Source organism: Episyrphus balteatus, chromosome 2 (assembly GCF_945859705.1).
Source record: "Episyrphus balteatus chromosome 2, idEpiBalt1.1, whole genome shotgun sequence".
Classification (NCBI taxonomy): Eukaryota; Metazoa; Arthropoda; class Insecta; order Diptera; family Syrphidae; genus Episyrphus; species Episyrphus balteatus.
This window is the reverse complement of record NC_079135.1, coordinates 39,178,990-39,197,143: the sequence shown is the minus strand read 5'-3', so window position 1 is coordinate 39,197,143 and position 18,154 is coordinate 39,178,990. Positions and strand designations below refer to the sequence as shown.

The 18,154-nt window shown below is 31.2% G+C and overlaps 3 protein-coding genes across 3 annotated transcripts; 1 reads left to right on the top strand and 2 right to left on the bottom strand.

Annotated features, from left to right (window-relative positions):
• The first annotated feature begins 68 nt into the window (after positions 1-68).
• On the top strand, positions 69-12,470 carry LOC129910026 (phospholipid scramblase 2-like). The gene is made up of 5 exons (XM_055987267.1): positions 69-223; positions 5,823-6,138; positions 11,233-11,723; positions 11,790-11,948; positions 12,017-12,470. The coding sequence occupies exons 1-5, from the start codon at positions 116-118 to the stop codon at positions 12,074-12,076; spliced, it is 1,134 nt and encodes a 377-aa protein (XP_055843242.1). The 5' UTR covers positions 69-115; the 3' UTR covers positions 12,077-12,470.
• A 2,519-nt stretch (positions 12,471-14,989) lies between these two features.
• Positions 14,990-17,147, bottom strand: LOC129911634 (tRNA (guanine(37)-N1)-methyltransferase). The gene is made up of 3 exons (XM_055989491.1): positions 17,031-17,147; positions 15,285-15,437; positions 14,990-15,225 (listed from the first exon to the last, which is right to left on the bottom strand). Exons 2-3 carry the CDS (start codon positions 15,420-15,422, stop codon positions 15,049-15,051), a joined length of 315 nt encoding a protein of 104 aa, XP_055845466.1. The 5' UTR covers positions 15,423-15,437; positions 17,031-17,147; the 3' UTR covers positions 14,990-15,048.
• LOC129911633 (tRNA (guanine(37)-N1)-methyltransferase) lies at positions 15,484-17,024 on the bottom strand. Its single transcript, XM_055989490.1, has one exon. The coding sequence runs from the start codon at positions 16,934-16,936 to the stop codon at positions 15,530-15,532; it is 1,407 nt and encodes a 468-aa protein (XP_055845465.1). The 5' UTR covers positions 16,937-17,024; the 3' UTR covers positions 15,484-15,529.
• Positions 17,148-18,154: the final 1,007 nt, after the last annotated feature.

Genomic DNA, 18,154 nt, shown 5'->3' with positions numbered 1-18,154 from the left:
TAAGTATCTATATTCCTCAGTCAAATATATCAACAATCATGCTTTTTTCTGCTTTAGTTCTGCTAAGAAATATTTAAATATAAGAAATTTTATCTCTTTGTTGATCTAAAAGAAAATGTCGATGCCAATGAACAACGTTGGACAGGGCGGTTACGTTCCTCCGGGATTTGGAGCCGGTTACCCACCGCCACAGGCAAATAATCCGAATCAAGGGAGCAATTTTGTGAGTAGTTCCATTTGGAATTTTATATATTTATTTTATCATCACTATTTAGAAAATCTAGTATGATTTGTATGCATGTAAGACAGAACAAGAAAAAAAAAAGTACCTACCCAGCCAAAGTTGTACACATAAATATATTTACTACAATGCTCTTCTTCTTGTCCAAAGTTTGATAAAAATAATACTGACGTCACCAATTTGGTGAACATTTTTGTTGTTTCTTAAATACATTTTTGTCTTCATTTTATTTATGTTTTGCAGTATGAGGTCGAATAAGTTAATTTTAACGAAAAAAATTGGCAACCAATTAATTAGGTTTTAATTTTTCCAGACGTTAAAATGATAGATCAATGAATGATTTGTGTTAAGAACTTCCTAAATTGAGAAGAAACGTCATTGTTTTGTTTGAATTTCTTAAAGGAATTGGGAAATCATTATTTGAAACAAATGGCAAGCTTTAGAATGACACTATAGCCATTTCATTGCAATTGGTCTTTGCTCTTGAGATTCATAGGTATCTAAAGTGTCAAAAATATGGGCATTCATAAATGCAAATTATTTCTATCTAATGCATCTATTCTATACAAAATCAATAACAAAAGATGGGTTTTCTATAAGATTTCGTATCATCTTCGATAAGCTTGTGTTGTAAAAAAAAAGTCTAAATACTTATGACCTGTTCGGTTGCCAACTCCTAATTTATTTATAAAAGTCTATTTATTCTGCAATATGTATCATCTTCAGACTGGACTGCTTCCTTTTATGAAGTATACTCTTTTTTACATCATTACTTATAAAGCTATACTTTAGCATCAAACAACATTGTTAAAAATTCCTTTGCAGACGTTGCATTTAAGATGTTTAATTATATTGTTGTATGACGTAGACATTATCTACCAGTCCAACTGGATTTTAAGCTTAGCTTCCCATAACTTTACATTATAATTATGACTAAATATGAATGAGTAATGAGAAAAGTTAATGCATGTATTTGTGTGGTACTTTGAATTCTCAATATGCAGTTTTTCCGATGAAACGAGCATTTTTTATAATGTAGAGTAGTCAGCTGTGTCAACATGTGCATAGATTTTTGTTTACATTCGGAGCATGTGTTAGTTTTGTTATTTACAATAAGGTTTTTGTTGTAAAGTACAGCGGCGATTAGTCTATACTATAGCCACTGCTACTAATTCTTGGTTTTTCCAATCCAAGCTGAAAACGTAGGTACAATTTTTTTTTTCACTGTACCTACCAATATATAGAACGTTTAAATATACATCGCTTCAATTAAATACAAATATGTATATGATGTAGAGTAGTAATTATAAACTAAAGTTATCTTAATTTCAAAGGTTTTGCATATATTTGTACACTGAAACACAAAAAAAACTTATACAAGATGTGTCATTTCCTAAAAACGATAAAATGAAAATTCTGATTGTAAACACAAGTGTTTTTTAACTTATCTACTTTTAATCATACTGCCGCTATTCAGGAGTTATAAGGGGCGTTCATAATATACTTTACAAACATGACACGATCGCTTTGATTTTGATGCATTCACTTTTCAAGCAACCAAAATATTATTGATTAAATTGAAACCAATTTGCCTGATTGAAACGTGGGACGCATTGTAAATTGCATTTTTTTTAATAAATGCAAAACTTAACAAATAAGCAAAATTTAAATAACTGACTTATTTTTAGCACGGGTTAAGATAAATTCAAAAATATTATCTGTGAAATGTATTCATGTACCAAACGATTATGATATGATACAGCTGGTAGTTGTATCATGGAATAGGTACGCGCAGGGCCGTAGAGAAGACTTGGTGTCGGAGAAGGATTTTGTAATATTTTCTGAGCATATTTGTAAATAAAAAGCTTTATTTAAAAAAATAACATTAATATTCCGAAGTCTGTCACAGTTTTTTCGTCGCAATCGCTTAAGCGATCATAACCTGTGCTATAACTTTGTGCCAAAGAGTAGGTTTTTTCCACACTTTATGCGGGGAACATCTGTAGTCTGCCCTTCGGACAATACCGTATTAACTTCATACCTAGTACTTGTCGTTTTTAGCACTGTGCAGAGGATATATTTTGAAATCTTGAACAATACAAATATCGTAAACTTAGAGTGAAGCTCCACTTTAACGCTCTTGTTAAAAAATAAAATCCAAATCAACATAAAGTTATACTTTAGTTTCTATACTACAAAATGTTAAAGAATTGATAAGATTTGAAAGCGTTTTGTATTTTTAATCAAATTTGGAATCAATTATAAGTAGAGTTAGCAGATTTACACTCTAAGCCGACGATACTTATTTGGAAATGCTTATTTCAATTTTGTTAACAAAAGTGGTAGTGCTATTAAAAAAAAAAAACTATCTAATATATAAAAATCTCATGTCGCACTGTTTGTTACCAAACTCCTCCGAAACGGCTGGACTGATTTTTATGAAATTTTGTACACATATCAGGTAGGTCTGAGAATCGGCCAACATCTATTTTTCATACCTCTAAATTGTTAGGGTGGTCCAGCCAAATTTTTTTATATCTTCTTGGAACGATCTTTTCGAAAATTTTGTGTATGTCGGGAAGTCTGAAAATCGGCCATTCAATCAACTTTAGGCCTACAAAAATCAATCTTGATAATGCGATCAATAGAACTCCAAAACCACATCCTTTTATTTATAAAGACCTGGGGTCGAACTACGGCATACGTTCGTGAACGTATGGTTGCTATGTGTCCCTATCTTTTTCTACTGATTAAATAGAGAGAGCAATAGTCAAAACGTTAACGTATGATCTAAATCGTGTGCGGTGATTCGACCTCTGTATTTGATATTGTGACCCGATCTTTTTTGGAAAAGATTGACACACTCCAAAATTGGAAGTAAATAGCAGAAAAGGCGTAACGGAGTCCGCCGGGTCTGCTAGTCTTTTCATAAAAATACTTCTATTTTTTTAAATCAATATTAATGGTAACTCTTTTTAAATTTTATTTTAATTGTAAATGATTTTTATCGATTTCAAATTACATATTTATAAAAAAATGAATGAATATTTTAAAAATTTCATTCCAAGATGCTTACAATTCATAGTTCTTCCATAATCTGTGACTTTGTCGATTCTACGCAAAACTGCGGTGTTTTTCATTTACAAATAAATTTCTACCCAATTTTAAACTAATTAATTAATGCAATATTACCCGCATTAATTATAATTGCGTTCAGCGCCAAAAACCTCTGCCAGAAGATTAAATTCGTTGTTAGAAGGCATGGGCTTCTTTACCTAGATTCTCAGATTTACATAAATGTAACGCCTTAAAATCCAAAAAGAAGTAGTCAGATCTCAAATTAATATTAAATATAAATATATTTAAATATTTGATTTGGTATTTTTTTTACTTTTTTTATAATAAACGTAAAAAAAATCATCCAAATCGGTCGATCTATTCGCTAGTTTTTCGCACAAACTTCATCTTCATCTCAGAAGCTTCAAAAAAAAAAAAAAAAACGGGCACTCAGTTGGGATTTTTTATCTAACTTAAAAAAATCTCTTTGTGAGACGCGCCTGTTAGATTGTTTTTGCTTTGATAATAAAACGTGTGACAACTTAAACAAGAATTGTTTGCTCACGAGTTTCTTGTTTTAAGAATTTTTATTTTGTACAAATTTCTGATTTGCAATATTTTTGTCATTTGTACTCGTGCAACAGCCGGTTAAAAACTGTGATATTTATTTATGTCAAAAAAAAAAAAGTTCAATTTAGTCAAACTATTTTTACTTGCGATATAGGTACTATAGGGCAAGTTTAGGATTCGTAAAAAAAATCGAACTCGAGATAACAATTTTACATGACATTACGATGATGGAGAATGCCAAAAAAGTGGGTCCGGCAATTCTGTCTGTCTGTCTGTCTGTCTGTCTGTCTGTCTGTCTGTCTGTCTGTCTGTCTGTCTGTCTGTCTGTCTGTCTGTGTGTGTGTGATAGAGACAGTATCTGGAGCTGCAGCCTAAACGAGTGAAGTGATTTTCTTCAAACTTGGTGGTTAGCAGTTTTTGGTGATTCCCTAGAGGGGAAATTGAAATTTTTTTTTTATGACCAAAACTAACGGTACCTGCCATATAACGGAAATAGAAAAGTTAATTTTTTTCAAAAACGGCTCTAACGATTTTGATTAAAATTTTTGTGTGTAGTACTACACATAATAGCCAACTTTTTAAATAAAAAAAATATTTTTTGTACCGTTATTAACGGTACCTGTCATAGAACGGTTTTTTTCGTTTCTGAATATCTCGTACAACATTAACCCGATTTAAATGAAAATTTTTATACAAAAGTGTGTAAGTAAAGATAATAATAAAATTTTAGAAAATTTTCAAAAAACGCATTTTTGGTTTTTTTAAAAATATTTCAAAATTTTTTTTTGAAAAATCAATTTTTTGAAAACGAATCAATGAAAAATTTTGAAATTTAGTTTTTATGTGTAAATTAATTATTTCTTCAAAATGGCATACCAACTTTTTTTTTGAAAAATGTTAAAAAATTTTTATATATAAAAAATTATTTTTTTAAAAAACGGCTCCTACAATTTTCGAAAATTTTTTTCTAAAAATACCTTTTTATACAAGAAATAAAATGGCATATTTTTTATTTTTTTTAAGATAATTTAAAACGGAGTTTAATTAATTATAAAAACAGATTTAATTTTTTTATACTACTTATGAAATTTCTTCAAAATATCAAATTTTAAATTTCTTGAATGAAAAGCTTTAACATTATAGTTACTTTAAGCATAAGAGCAAGTACGTGCGACCCCAGTCGTGCAATTTATTTGTCTAAAGTTTTGTCTGCGTTTTATTATTTATTTTGCATAACATTATCACTTCCCCCTTGAATATTTAAGCAAATATGTTTTTAAAAGAGGTAAGAAATTAGATTAAAACCTATCATTTATGATGTGTTCAAAGTTTATGTGGCTTTCGGAAAGTTATTTTCATATTGATTGCGAAATACTACCAAAACGACAAAGCCGTGTTTTATTGGAAACTATGTACAAAGCTCAGTAAACATTTTACATTGTAAACAATAACAATATTTTTTTTATTATTAGTAATCATTTGTTGTAGACGGGTAAGATATGTAAAAGTGTAGTATAATAAATTCTTTGTAACCACAACAAACGGATAATTTTTTATGCGTAGCATACCCAACGCTATGTGCAAGCTCATGCTATAGTAAGAATCTTTATAGAAAAACAAACAATATATAGTCAAGTATCACCAATTGTCAAGCTACCAAGCAGATCTGGCCTAAGCTAATCTACAGCGTTCTAAATATTTGCTGTAAACTGGCAGATTTCATTTTGACTCCTGAAAAGCTGTACTAACTCAGTGAGACACGTCGTAAGATTCTACGTAATCTCAAATTATTTCTTCAGAAGGCGCTTGAATGAAGAAGAAGAATTATAACAAAACCCATTTACTCATCATTTAAAAATCATAGAAAAAGCATGGAATATTATATTTCTCATTTAATTGCTACATTTATGGTTTCCAAATAACTCATTATTTATATATATATAATATAATTTAGGGATTCAAGCCTCCCAGTGCACCTGAGGGTTATGTTCCGGTAAATCAAGGAGAATATCCACCGCCATATGGTGGTGGTGCTGCTCCACCATTTAACGGTCAACAACCTCCATATGGTGGGCAACAGCCTCCATATATTGGACAACAGCCTGCTTTTGGTGGACAACAACCTCCATATGGTGGACAACAACCAGCATATGGTGGGCAACAGCCTCCATATGGTGGACACCAACCAGGCTATGGTGGCTATGGACCTCAACCACCTATAGTTAATCAACCAACTGGACCGATGCCACCACCAGGAGCTGTTGGACCCGGTAAGATTTTTATATTTTACATTTTACTCAAGATAAAATATGGCGCCTAGCGAAATGCGTGAGTCATATTATTAATAATAAAAAAAAATAATCGTTTAATGGTTTTTAAATCATAAAATGTTTACTAAGTAAAATATTGACCACCAATAACACACGGCTCATATCATATCGTAGGTTATTACGGATTCAGAAAAACAACTGAAAAACTTAGGCCACTGATTGGTCCGTTGTAGTTCTATGATATTGAAAGAGTTTCGGAAATCGAGCATGTTGCTTTAAAAATTTGACTTGTATGGAAAGTTAATTTCATTTTTTTAAATAAAATACAAATAACGCCATTTGCTGAAACGAAACTTAAATATTTAAGTACAACATACAGGGCTATCTTCTACATTTGGGTTTGCACGAACTTCAAATTAATTGATTTATTACCAAAAATGTTTTTCAATTTGTGTGATGAAATCATCGATCATGCCTCCGTACACTCGTTAAGCGTTAGGATCGATGAACAGTAGGACAAACAGCCAGCGTCTGCGATGCTCATAGGGATATTTAGATCAGAAAGCGAATTAAAATCCGTAGCGCCATATTAATATCATCAAGACCATCCGTTAGCTTTACTCTAATTGTAAAGATAATGAATGTCTGCCGAACCGATTTACGTTGCAGTCTTTAAACAAGCTTGACGTACGTGTTTTTTTACAAATGATTTTTGGGTAAAAATTAAAAACTTATTTTCACTTATTATAATGTACATTTACATAGGGTCCGTGAATACTCAAAAGTCAACTGGTTACATAATTTAAACAGAAGTACTTTTTTAAATTATTTGTTGGCGGTTTTACTTAGAGGGTTAATGTGGCGTATACGCAACTTTTTTTTTAAACATTTTCTCGGTTAGTTTATATTTTTTTATTATAAAGCAAATAATCATTCGACTTTAACATTACGTAACCTGTCTTATGAATTAATAAATAATCAACCCTTTTACGGTTGGCGTTTCTCATAAAACGACACAAAAACGACATGCTCTGGAAGCCAAAATTGAGGCTTAAGTAGTGCATTTGTGGTGCCATAAGGAAGAACGGCTGCCGCTTCTAGAAAAAGTCATTTTCTTGTATTTTTATGACAAACGCCATCCATAATAGGGGTGAATGTGAACTTTTATCCAAAGTGTTAATTTGAATGGAATGTTGTAATTTTTAATACCACTTATGTATATCTATTTTGTCATAACGAATACATACCCATAAGTCAAAAAGCGAATCTTGAAAGTGTCATAACATAATTTAAATAGCAGCCTGACTGCAAGTATGGAAACATACGAAAATGAAACTTAATATAGAACTAATCAAGACCAGCGTCTAAAATCTTTCTTATCACTTCCCTACTTTCGTATATGCAACGAATTGTTGATATGCCTAAGAGTATGGAGAAAAACATGAAAGAGCCCAATAACAATAATCATACTTCAAGGAGCTAGTAAAAATGCTAAGTCTATTCATTTGAAATGTTGATAAACTAAAAAGCCTAAAATTGGGTGAAGCTAATCATGTGGTGAGGTAGCGCAGTGCGTAGTGTACTGGCTTGTTGTTGTTGTTCAAAGATTATAATAATTTAATCTAGTTGAGTCAAAAATATCGATTCTTCGCATATAACTTTCAAACGGTAATAGCTATATAAATATATTATATTTCAATAAAAATCTTGAAGACCATACGATTCTCAAAAAAAAAAAAATTGTTTTGAATTATTTTTATTTTTTCAAAAAACGTTTTTTGCGTATAGCTCCCAAGTCGTCAATGTTACTGAAAATATTTTGATACAATAGCCTGAGAGCCAAAAGCAAATTTTTAGATTGAAGGCATAACGAAAATGTTAGTATGAACTTGTATACAATTTTGCGTTTAAACAAAACTAGTAGATTATTCAAAGACAAATATATATGATAGTATGAAATTTCTAATAAAATTGTGTGTTATGTTAATGCATTCAGATTCAGTAAATATCGATTACAGACACCACACTCTTAAACGACAATTCAGAGTGTACTCTTAAAATAGGCGGTTTTGCTGAACGTTGATATAGTTAATGCATTATATCAATTCTTTCTATTTATTTATTTGTTTCAATGTTGAAACAAAATATTAATTATCACTCCTATCAATAAAACATTCTCCTGATCATTGCTCCCACGTTGGTAATTTTCATGATCGTTACATTTCATTTTCCATTAAGTAATTTTATTATCAAAACAACTTTCACTATCAGTGCATTTATATACACATACCTCATTAAATATGCATTTCTCATACCGAACCCAAAGTCAATAAATCCTCAATTAATCTCTCGGTAAATTGGAACAGTTTGTTTAAAAGAAAAATTTAGTCGCAAATATAATATTGTCTTAATTAGAGATTAATTATATTATTTAGCTTCCAACATTTATTTCTTCTTGTATCACACTGATAAGCATTAACTTAGCCTCTGACCTATCAAGATTACCCACCGAAGAACAATAATTATTCCATTGCTCCTCAATTTCATATGGCTTATAATAAGTTCAATGTGCAGTGTAATATATGCATTGTCTCAGTCGAAGAGCAAGCTAATGCAAGGGTTGCGTTGATCGCGTTGTTTTGTAACTGACAATTGTTTATTGCCTAACATCCTCCCTCATTGCGGTTTTCTGTACATTTGTTGTTATAGATTCAATCGTATCGTATATCTACTGTGGTTTCAAGCAGCGCGCTACTTCAATCTCAAAGTCATTTTCACATTGTTCGCAAAAGATATCTCGGTCTTTGTCGCCCTTCTTATCATTCTTAATCAACTAAATGATACTTAAATTTTACTTACGCTAGTGGTGGTTATTTTAGTCGTGTCTAACGTCTAATATTGTTTTGATTGCAGATGTTTAGCTTAGTTCATTCTGTTCTTGTCCAGTGTCAGTCAAACAATCTCAAACGGGAGAACGTTACTAACTAAATTTTGGAATACTGTTGTTGGGGTTTTTGTGAAGAATGAGTGCTGTGATTGATTTTACATCTACCAATGAACTTTACAATGATCCTCCGGAGGATTCAAATAAAGTTAATGTCTTTCAAGTGCTCTGGAGTCAATTGTGTGAGAAATATACAAATCTACGAAGAACAAAAATATCCTTTGTCACGCCATCGATGGTGGAAGCCAAGTCATTGGGAAAGAAATTCCGTCGATCACTGCGAATAAACAAGTCTTCTAAGAAAAAAGGATATGAAACAATTTTATCGGATGAAGACAGAAGGTATAATCTTTTATAATAGGAAATAGCTATTCCTCCCTTGTGGCCAAGATGATAATAAAGTTCAAGAGTCATTCTTAATTAATTTCTTCAAAGTCACATTAAGCTATCGCGAGCGTCTTTAAATATTAGTAATTGTTTGGAAACTTTTAAATTTATTGTTCTTATCATTATCGACTTAGCTACGCGATAATAAGAAGATAATCAGCGAAACAAACAAAAAAAAGATTTCTTTGCAAACTGAATAACCTACTTGACGAACATGGTGGCAGATTAATCTTGACAATGTCCAATGAAATTGTTTTCTTTAAATTTGTAAATAGGGTTAACTTGGCCTCCGAGTGACGATATTCACTAATTCAATTTGATTCAATTGAGTTTATGTAGGCCGAGTTGACCTTATAGTCGTAAGCGAGTATGTTTTGAAGAAAATTTGATTCTAGAAATATAGTTTGCTGGCATAAAGTAAAGTAGCCAAACAATACTCAAAACAAGATAATGACCATGATCTTCTGATTGGTTGTATACTCGTATTACTGTCTATTTGTGTTTCAAAATCATTTTAAAGGGGTTGATGATGCGGTAATAATATCATTTCAATGGGATACTATAAATAAATCAAATGTGTTATTCAGAAATAATAAACTAGTACTAGGGTGCAAAAGTAGAGAAAAGGGTTGGTATATAATAAAGAGGTATCATAATGAATTCTAAATTGAATTTATTTGTCATTTCGTGTTTTGCTATTCTGAGCTGTGCTATTCAAAATTTGACTTTCTTTGAATAATGACCCGTTTTGACAACCCATTGGGATTTTAAATTGCATAACTTTCTTAACTCAGTTGGTCTTTGGTATTTTGCTCCAATTGAAAAAACAATTTGATGCAAAAAATTTGAGAAAAAAGTTTGCATACTTTTTATTTGTTTAATAGTAGCCAATAGCTACTTATTATTTTTTCAAAAAATTGCCTGTATTGCATTGCTTGTACTCCATTGAATGTAGTATTTTTTAAATTTCGGCATTTTTAGGACATGTTCACGCTTATTATCCAGTTTATCTTGTTGAAGAAGCAATATTTTTTCTTGAAACTTGGTGGGTGTTAAGGGCTCATGATAAAATTGAAGTTCTAGAAGTTTCAAGAAAAACTAATTCAAAAAAGCTAAATAATTAACAGACAAAGACGGTATCGGAGATGAATTGTATGCGTCTTCTCCGTCACCGCTTTATCTGTGAATAATTTGGTACTTTTTAATTAAGTACTTTTTCGTAAAACTTCTAGAACATCAACTTTATCCTGGGCCCTTAAGACCTACCAAGTTTCAAGAAAAAAGATTGCTTCTTCAACAAGATAAACTGGAAACAAGGTCAATATGTCTTCTCTGTTATTTGAAATGGCCGATTTAATAGTTTCATATAAGAAACTTTTTTTTGTTCATGGCAAGTCTTAAAGACAAATAAACAAAAAACATTTGAGACATTCAGGCATTACGAATAGACTACAAACCAACACTACAGCTTTAAACGATCAGTGAAATAAGCTTAGGATATCTTCTTGTCAGTCTTTCCTTAAAAAGGATTTCAAGTTGTAAAGTCTTATTAAGGTTTAAAGTGAGAGTGCAATTATATTCATTGGATGTTATATAATGTACATTGTACATAATATGTAATGAGACATTCAGCAGATGTTGGTCTAGCTTTAGAGTTTCTTCAAGACCATTATTATTTAATTTATTTTTAATTTTAACTTGTTTAATTTAACTTTTAAGAAGTCTAAATATGTATTTGTATTTAATGTTTATATTTTTTTCAGGCGAATGGATGACTATACCCGCTGGAGCTCCGAACTGTCCGCGCGGCTTGGAGTACCTTATGACTATCGACCAACTCTTAGTTAAGCAAAAAGTTGAACTACTCGAAGCATTTACTGGCTTCGAAACTAACAATAAGTTCTCAATCAAAAATAGTTTAGGCCAAAATGTTTACTTTGCTGCAGAGGACAACGATTGCTGCACACGTAATTGCTGCGGTCCCTCCCGTCCATTCGATATGAGAATCTTTGATAATTATAAAAATGAAGTTATACATTTAAATCGTCCATTGGCTTGTGATAAATGTTGTTTCCCGTGTTGTTTGCAAACGATAGAAGTTTCCTCACCACCAGGCAATGTGATTGGTTCAGTTGAACAAGAATGGTCCCTATGTTCGCCATCTTTTAGAATTAATAATCAAAGGGGTGAAACTATGCTACGAATTGAGGGTCCATTTTGTACTTTTTCAATGTGTGGCGATGTAGATTTTGAGGTACTATTAATTTTCAACCAGGAAAGTAATAATTTTTCTTATATCATAATATTTTCTTTTTTTCAGGTGGTTTCATTGACTGGGGAGAAAGTTGGCAAGATCTCGAAACAATGGTCCGGACTGGCCAGAGAAATGTTTACTGATGCTGATTTCTTTGGAATTAATTTCCCAATGGATTTGGATGTTCGAATGAAAGCTGTTCTTCTAGGAGCCACATTCCTTATTGTAAGTTTATCAAATGCCTGCCATAAGTTTTCTTTTTTTAAATATATTTTTTATTTATTTCCGTCAAGGATGCAATGTTCTTTGAGAAATCAGGGAACCAAGAATCTGACAGACCAGGAATGTTTTAATCAGCAGAGAAAAACTGAAAACAGACAGCACAACTCGCTTTATTTGTCTTCTATAGATGTGAACTTCCAAAGAGCACAATCTCAATATTTTACATTTTTGTATTCTCAAGGATTAAGCTGTAATATTTTTTGCAACATTATCACACTCATTGAAACAAAATATATTCTTATGATGCGCACAATAAAGTAAAACATTTAAATTTCACGAATTCTAGTCCATTTAGGCCAAAGCACAAAGAAAACCAAAATTTATAAAATGCATTTTTGCTATGAAACGATTGTTACTGTTCTGAGGAAATGATAAACGTTTTTGCCTTTGTAAAATTTAGTGCCCATGTATATTCTATTCAAAGTTTTATAAAGATTAAAAAAAGAACTCAAATATTTGTTTAAATAGATAGTGTTTCCTTAATAATGACTTAAATAATTTAAATATATATGTATGTATTCTTGTAAGCCAAGTGTATTGTAACTAAATCAAATTATGTTTATATATAGTTATTTATGTACATACATACAAAGTGTGTGTTTATAAGTGGGTAAGCATTTTTACACTTTTTTTTGTTGTTGTTATAAATCTTTGTATTTTATCGAACAAATTATTCAATTCAAATTTACTACTTTATTTACAAGCCGAATATATATCTACAATTATATGTATATTTAAAAACAAATCGACAAACTGAGTGTATGTAAATCACTTTAAATAATATAAACAAATATAAATAAAATTCTTTTGATTTTTCAACAACTTTTTTCCAAATATGGTTATTATATTTTTTTAATGTTGGAGTTAAAACCGTTACGGGTTTTATTTTTGCAGAAACAATGAGTTCAAGTTTCTCGGTTTTAATATATGGAAATATCTCAGGAATCAGGCCTCCTGGAAACTTTTGGTTTTCAGTTGTGAATAGAGCTTTAAAAGACATTTCTTTTGATATCGCACTTAAAGGATTTGGAGGAAGTTTTTGAAAATATAATTTTTTTTGGCAATTTTTTGATTTTTTCTCGAAAATCTAAAAAAAAATAAATATGTAATTTTTTTACATGAATGCATTGGCCTGTTGATTATGAACTTACTTACCTAATTTCGAGCCTTTGGTCAAAAGATATCGGCTTCGGAAAGTAAGAAAAAGAAAGAAAGAACAAAAATGTTTGTGTGGAAATATCTCAGGAACTAGACCTCCAGGAAAATTTTGGTTTTCAGTTGTGAATAGAGCTTAAAAAGACCTTTCTTTTGATGTCTCATTTTATGGATTTGGAGGAAGTTTTTGAAAATGTAAATTTTTTTGGCAAGGGGTTAACCTTAATTTTTTCTCGAAAATCTGAAAAAAATAAATTTGTAATTTTTTTACCCGAATGCATAGTGATGTTCATAATGAACTCGCGTCTTCAATTCAAAACCAATTTTGAGTCTTTGGTCAAAAGATATCGGCTTCGGAAAGTAAGAAAAAGAAAGAAAAAAGAACAAAAATGTTTGTATGGAAATATCTCAGGAACTAGACCTCCAGGAAAATTTTGGTTTTCAGTTGTGAATAGAGCTTAAAAAGACCTTTCTTTTGATGTTTCATTTTATGGATTTGGAGGAAGTTTTTGAAAATGTAAATTTTTTTGGCAAGGGGTTAACCTTGATTTTTTTTCGAAAATCTGAAAAAAATAAATTTGTAATTTTTTTACCCGAATGCATAGTCATGTTGATAATGAACTCGTGTCTTCAATTCAAAACCAATTTCAAGACTTTGGTCAAAAGATATCGGCTTCGGAAAGTAAGAAAAAGAAAAAAAAAGAACAAAAATGTTTGTATGGAAATATCTCAGGAACTAGACCTCTAGGAAACTTGGTTTTCAGTTGTGAATAGAGCTTAAAAAGACCTTTCTTTTGATGTCTCATTTTATGGATTTGGAGCAAGTTTTTGAAAATGTAAATTTTTTTGGCAAGGGGTTAACCTTGATTTTTTCTCGAAAATCTGAAAAAAATAAATTTGTAATTTTTTTACCTAAATGCATAGTCATGTTGATAATGAACTCGTATCTTCAATTCAAAACCAATTTCGAGACTTTGGTGAAAAAATATTGGCCTCGGAATGTAAGAAAAAGAAAGAAAGTTTGGATGAAAAAGCCATAATAACACACAAACATTTTAATTAAAATCGTTGAAACCGTTTTTGAGAAAAATAATTTTTATTTTTGTTATTAGACAGGTACCGTTAGTATTTCGTCCCGTTTCTGCCTGAACCACGTATCTACACGGCAAATTTTGTTCAGTTCTTAAAATAAATAGACATTTTTCTCAAAATTAAAAACATGAATTGAACAAAGAGCAATTAAGCTATGTTTAAAGCATATTGATTGACTTATTTCTACACTTAAACCGTTGCATCTATTCTATCTGTTAGTTATAAAGCGATCAGAAAAAACAATCTTCTAAAAAAATGTAGTTACGAGGTTCAAGCAGAAACGGGACGATTTGTCCTAAAAATAAAATTTTAAGTTATGCAAAAATATTTAAAAAAAAATTTAAATAAACAAATACTTATAAGATTGGTTGGTGTGTCAATCATCCTGTTTCATACCACAATTAAATTCTAATTGACTGCAATATCTCTAGATCATTTCCTAAAAATGAAAACATAATTTTTCTTTCAATTTGTACTTTGTAATTTTTATTTAGCAAACGCTTTCATATACTTTGGTTTGTTTTGGTCTACAAATATGTTGTTCTCATTTTTATTTATTTTTATAAAACATAACTAATATTTGCTTTTCTTCTCAAATACAATAACAACAAACAAATATAAATCGATATATTATATACTCAAATGTTGTATACAAAGGTAAAACATTTTATTTTTGATTTTGATTCATTTTGATTTTAACTTTTTTTAAAAATTTATTCTTTTTTTTATTTTATTCGTTTAAATTGTTCAAATGGGTTTCTTTTTTTTTTTTACTATAGATGGGATGAGGTAGAATTTACACTTTAAGATCACCCAATTTAGTTGATACATTCTTTGCATTAGCTGGAGCTTTCTTGCCTTTCTTACCAGCAGCTGGTTTAACTACAACAGGCTTCTTAACAACCATGTCCTTGTGTAAAGTCTTAAGACTGGCATCGACTTTTTCTTGTTTATTTTTAACTGCTTCTTTAATCTAAAAGAGAATTTATTTTTAAGTCTAATATTGAAGGGGGAGGATATGGAAACACTTACCTTTTTTAATTTACCCTGAACCTCCTTTGGCTTCTTCTTTGACTTGGCATCGTTTACCTTGAATACATTCTTATCCTTCTTTGATTTATTTGGTGCTCCTGGCTTACCTTTAGCGCCTTTCTTTGCATTACGACCCATCTTTTTTTCCGTTGCCTGTGAATAAAAAAGAGATGGAAACAATTCCAATAAAACTACAATCTTGGTGAAAATTAACATTTTTATTAAAAAAACTAAGTCAATGGATTCTATGAACATGGGATTTTAGGACTTGAAACTCCTTCAACGACTTCTCCTTCCGATGGTCTCCGTTTCGAAGCTTTGCTTTTCGAAGTCGTTAAAATCTCCTTGGTAAGGTAGAAAGCAACTCTGTACATGTCTTTGTTTGGTGCAACATTCCGAACAAAGCTGATTGACTGTAGATTATCTTTCAGTGGCAAACCAAGATTGTCTTCCACTAATTTTTGGACAATTTCTTGGGTATTCTCTCCTTTAGCGAAAGAGTAGACATGTACAAGCGGGTAATTGAGGTCAGTTTTATCAAAATCAACCTCTTTTGGGTCGATAAGTCCTCGATAAGCATCAAGAAATTCAACAGCCAAAGCTGGCAGATTCATTGTCAAGTGGATTTTGTAATTCGGAGAATCTTCGTTCAACCGACGAATGAGATCATCTCGAACTTCCTTTAGAATGAATTCCCTCCCATCTTTATTGAACGTTGTAATGCTTCCAGAGCATTTATTTTTTTTGGCATTGTGTTCTAGCCATTTGTAACTTTCAGGATTCAAATCATTGGCAAGAACAGTACAACGTTTCTTAGCAGCTGGAACACTAAAAGGTCCAACTCCTGCAAAAACGTCATAAAGAACATCATTTGGTTGTAAGATTTTTACGATTCTCTCGTGTTCTGTGGCCAAACGTGGATTCCAATAGACTTTGGAGAAATCAAATTCAAATGATACACCATTTTCTTTGACTTCAACTTGGTAATCTTCTTCCCCACAAATCAATTCAATGGGAAAGTTACGATAAACATTGTCAATGGTTGAAGCTTTATTGACAACTGTCCGGCAACCAGGGACTTTGTCTTTCAAGACATCTCCAATGAGTGCCTTGTAAGGTTGCAAATGGTCACGCAGATTAATATGAACAATGTGTCCAACACGGGAATAAGAAGTTAAACCTTCATCGTCTTCGGGAAGGACACATTTCAAAATTTCATCTGCGCGCCAATTTTCATAGGACAATTCCAAGTCACCAAATTCAAAATCTGTTTTAACAACTCCGACTTGATCGAGTTCTTTGGGAAGTGATTCCCAACCAGTGACAGGACCAGGATGAAGAAGAATCTCTTTAAAACCTTCCTCCTTTATCAATGGTCTAACTGGTTTCAAACGATCCATTTTAAGTAAAAGTTTCTTTATCAATGGAATAACTTTTTGTGAATTTCGATCTGTGACTATTAATTTGGGAATCGAGATAATTTTGTGGAATGCATTACGATCGAGTGTGGTCATACCACGCACGCTAGCAGGAGGATGTAGCGTGGAATAATCCATGTTCTTCCAATAATGACGGAAGGTAATTTGGGTGAATATTACAAGTTGGGGATATGAGATAATGCACAAATGTTTTTGTATATATTTGCGAATCATTCAATTTGTATTTAATAATTAAAAATTAATTGAATTTGTGAGTTTTTGAGTAAAAATTTGGGGAAGAAAAAATTATTTTTTTAGAGAAATTTACCTTCTTTTGACACTGACAGATTGAAAAGTGAAAAAAAAACGAGATAGATAAGTGGCAAAAAGTATGCAATGAAGAATTTTAGGTTTCATTCACAATAGGTTTTTAAATTTTCTGTGAAATGTAAGTTTTTAGGGTTTCAACAGATTGACCATAATCAATACAAAAATATTTAACTGTTGGTTGGTTTTTGGGACCCGACAATTTTTCAGCAATAGCCTAGCAGGTGCGCAGATCGATCTAAATTTTTATGTTTAAAAATTCTCTTCAAAATTGAGCTGAGCAAAAATTAAATAAAGAATTTCAGCGGAGTTGTGCACAGCTCGACCTGGATCCACCTTAAAAATGACATATTCGTTTTCAACAGTACGGAGAAAAAAAAATGTGATCTAAAAATTATCTTACTGTAGCCCTGTTCCACTCGTGAGTAGAAATCTAGTACAACAACTACACATTCCTATCTCTATCTTCTCGAGTTAATTGTAGTACTAGATCTACTCATGAGTAAACTACCACCTCCAATGGAACGGCACTATTGTTGTCAATATTTATTCCTTTAAGTGTGCAAAGAGGTACACTGTTAGACTCCGGTAAATATTCTCATCAAGAACCGAAAGTGGTATTCGCTTCTATAAGGCTATCACAGAGTACTTATAGTGCTATTAAAAACGATGTACGAGGGAGGAGAAAAATAAAAAAAAATTGAAATTGTTTTGAATTTATAATAATTTTTATTTTAACGAAAACTTAATTTTATAGGTAAATCAAGTTTATGGGAGGAGATAGGCTGGTGCCACAGTACACATATTACAAGTAATAATTTCACATATAAAGGTAATCTAGGTAATCATCTCATTTCAAATTTGAATGGCGAATTATTTAATTTCAGACATGTTTTTTTGGTAGCCCAGTATTTTACTGAGTGTTTCTGTTGTGAAAAACAACAAACGATTATTTTTATTTGTTTTTAAATAATCATTTATTGTTGTTGCCACAGTTTAGTGGCAACCAAAACTATTTTTGCAGCCAAAAAACACAAGAATTAGTTATTTTCTTTAAGCGATGCTTTAAATCCTTTATTATAAGAAAATAATATGATTAATTTATAATCTAATTACAATATGGGT

Bases quoted from the DNA above. Each gene is read 5' to 3' on its own strand.
- LOC129910026 (XM_055987267.1), top strand. From the start codon at position 116: ATGTCGATGCCAATGAACAACGTTGGACAGGGCGGTTACGTTCCTCCG. The intron at 224-5,822 runs GTGAGTAGTTCC...AATATAATTTAG, and splicing joins CGAATCAAGGGAGCAATTTT to GGATTCAAGCCTCCCAGTGC. The intron at 11,949-12,016 runs GTAAGTTTATCA...ATTTCCGTCAAG, and splicing joins TAGGAGCCACATTCCTTATT to GATGCAATGTTCTTTGAGAA.
- LOC129911633 (XM_055989490.1), bottom strand. From the start codon at position 16,936: ATGATTCGCAAATATATACAAAAACATTTGTGCATTATCTCATATCCC.
- LOC129911634 (XM_055989491.1), bottom strand. From the start codon at position 15,422: ATGGGTCGTAATGCAAAGAAAGGCGCTAAAGGTAAGCCAGGAGCACCA. The intron at 15,226-15,284 runs GTAAGTGTTTCC...ATTCTCTTTTAG, and splicing joins TTCAGGGTAAATTAAAAAAG to ATTAAAGAAGCAGTTAAAAA.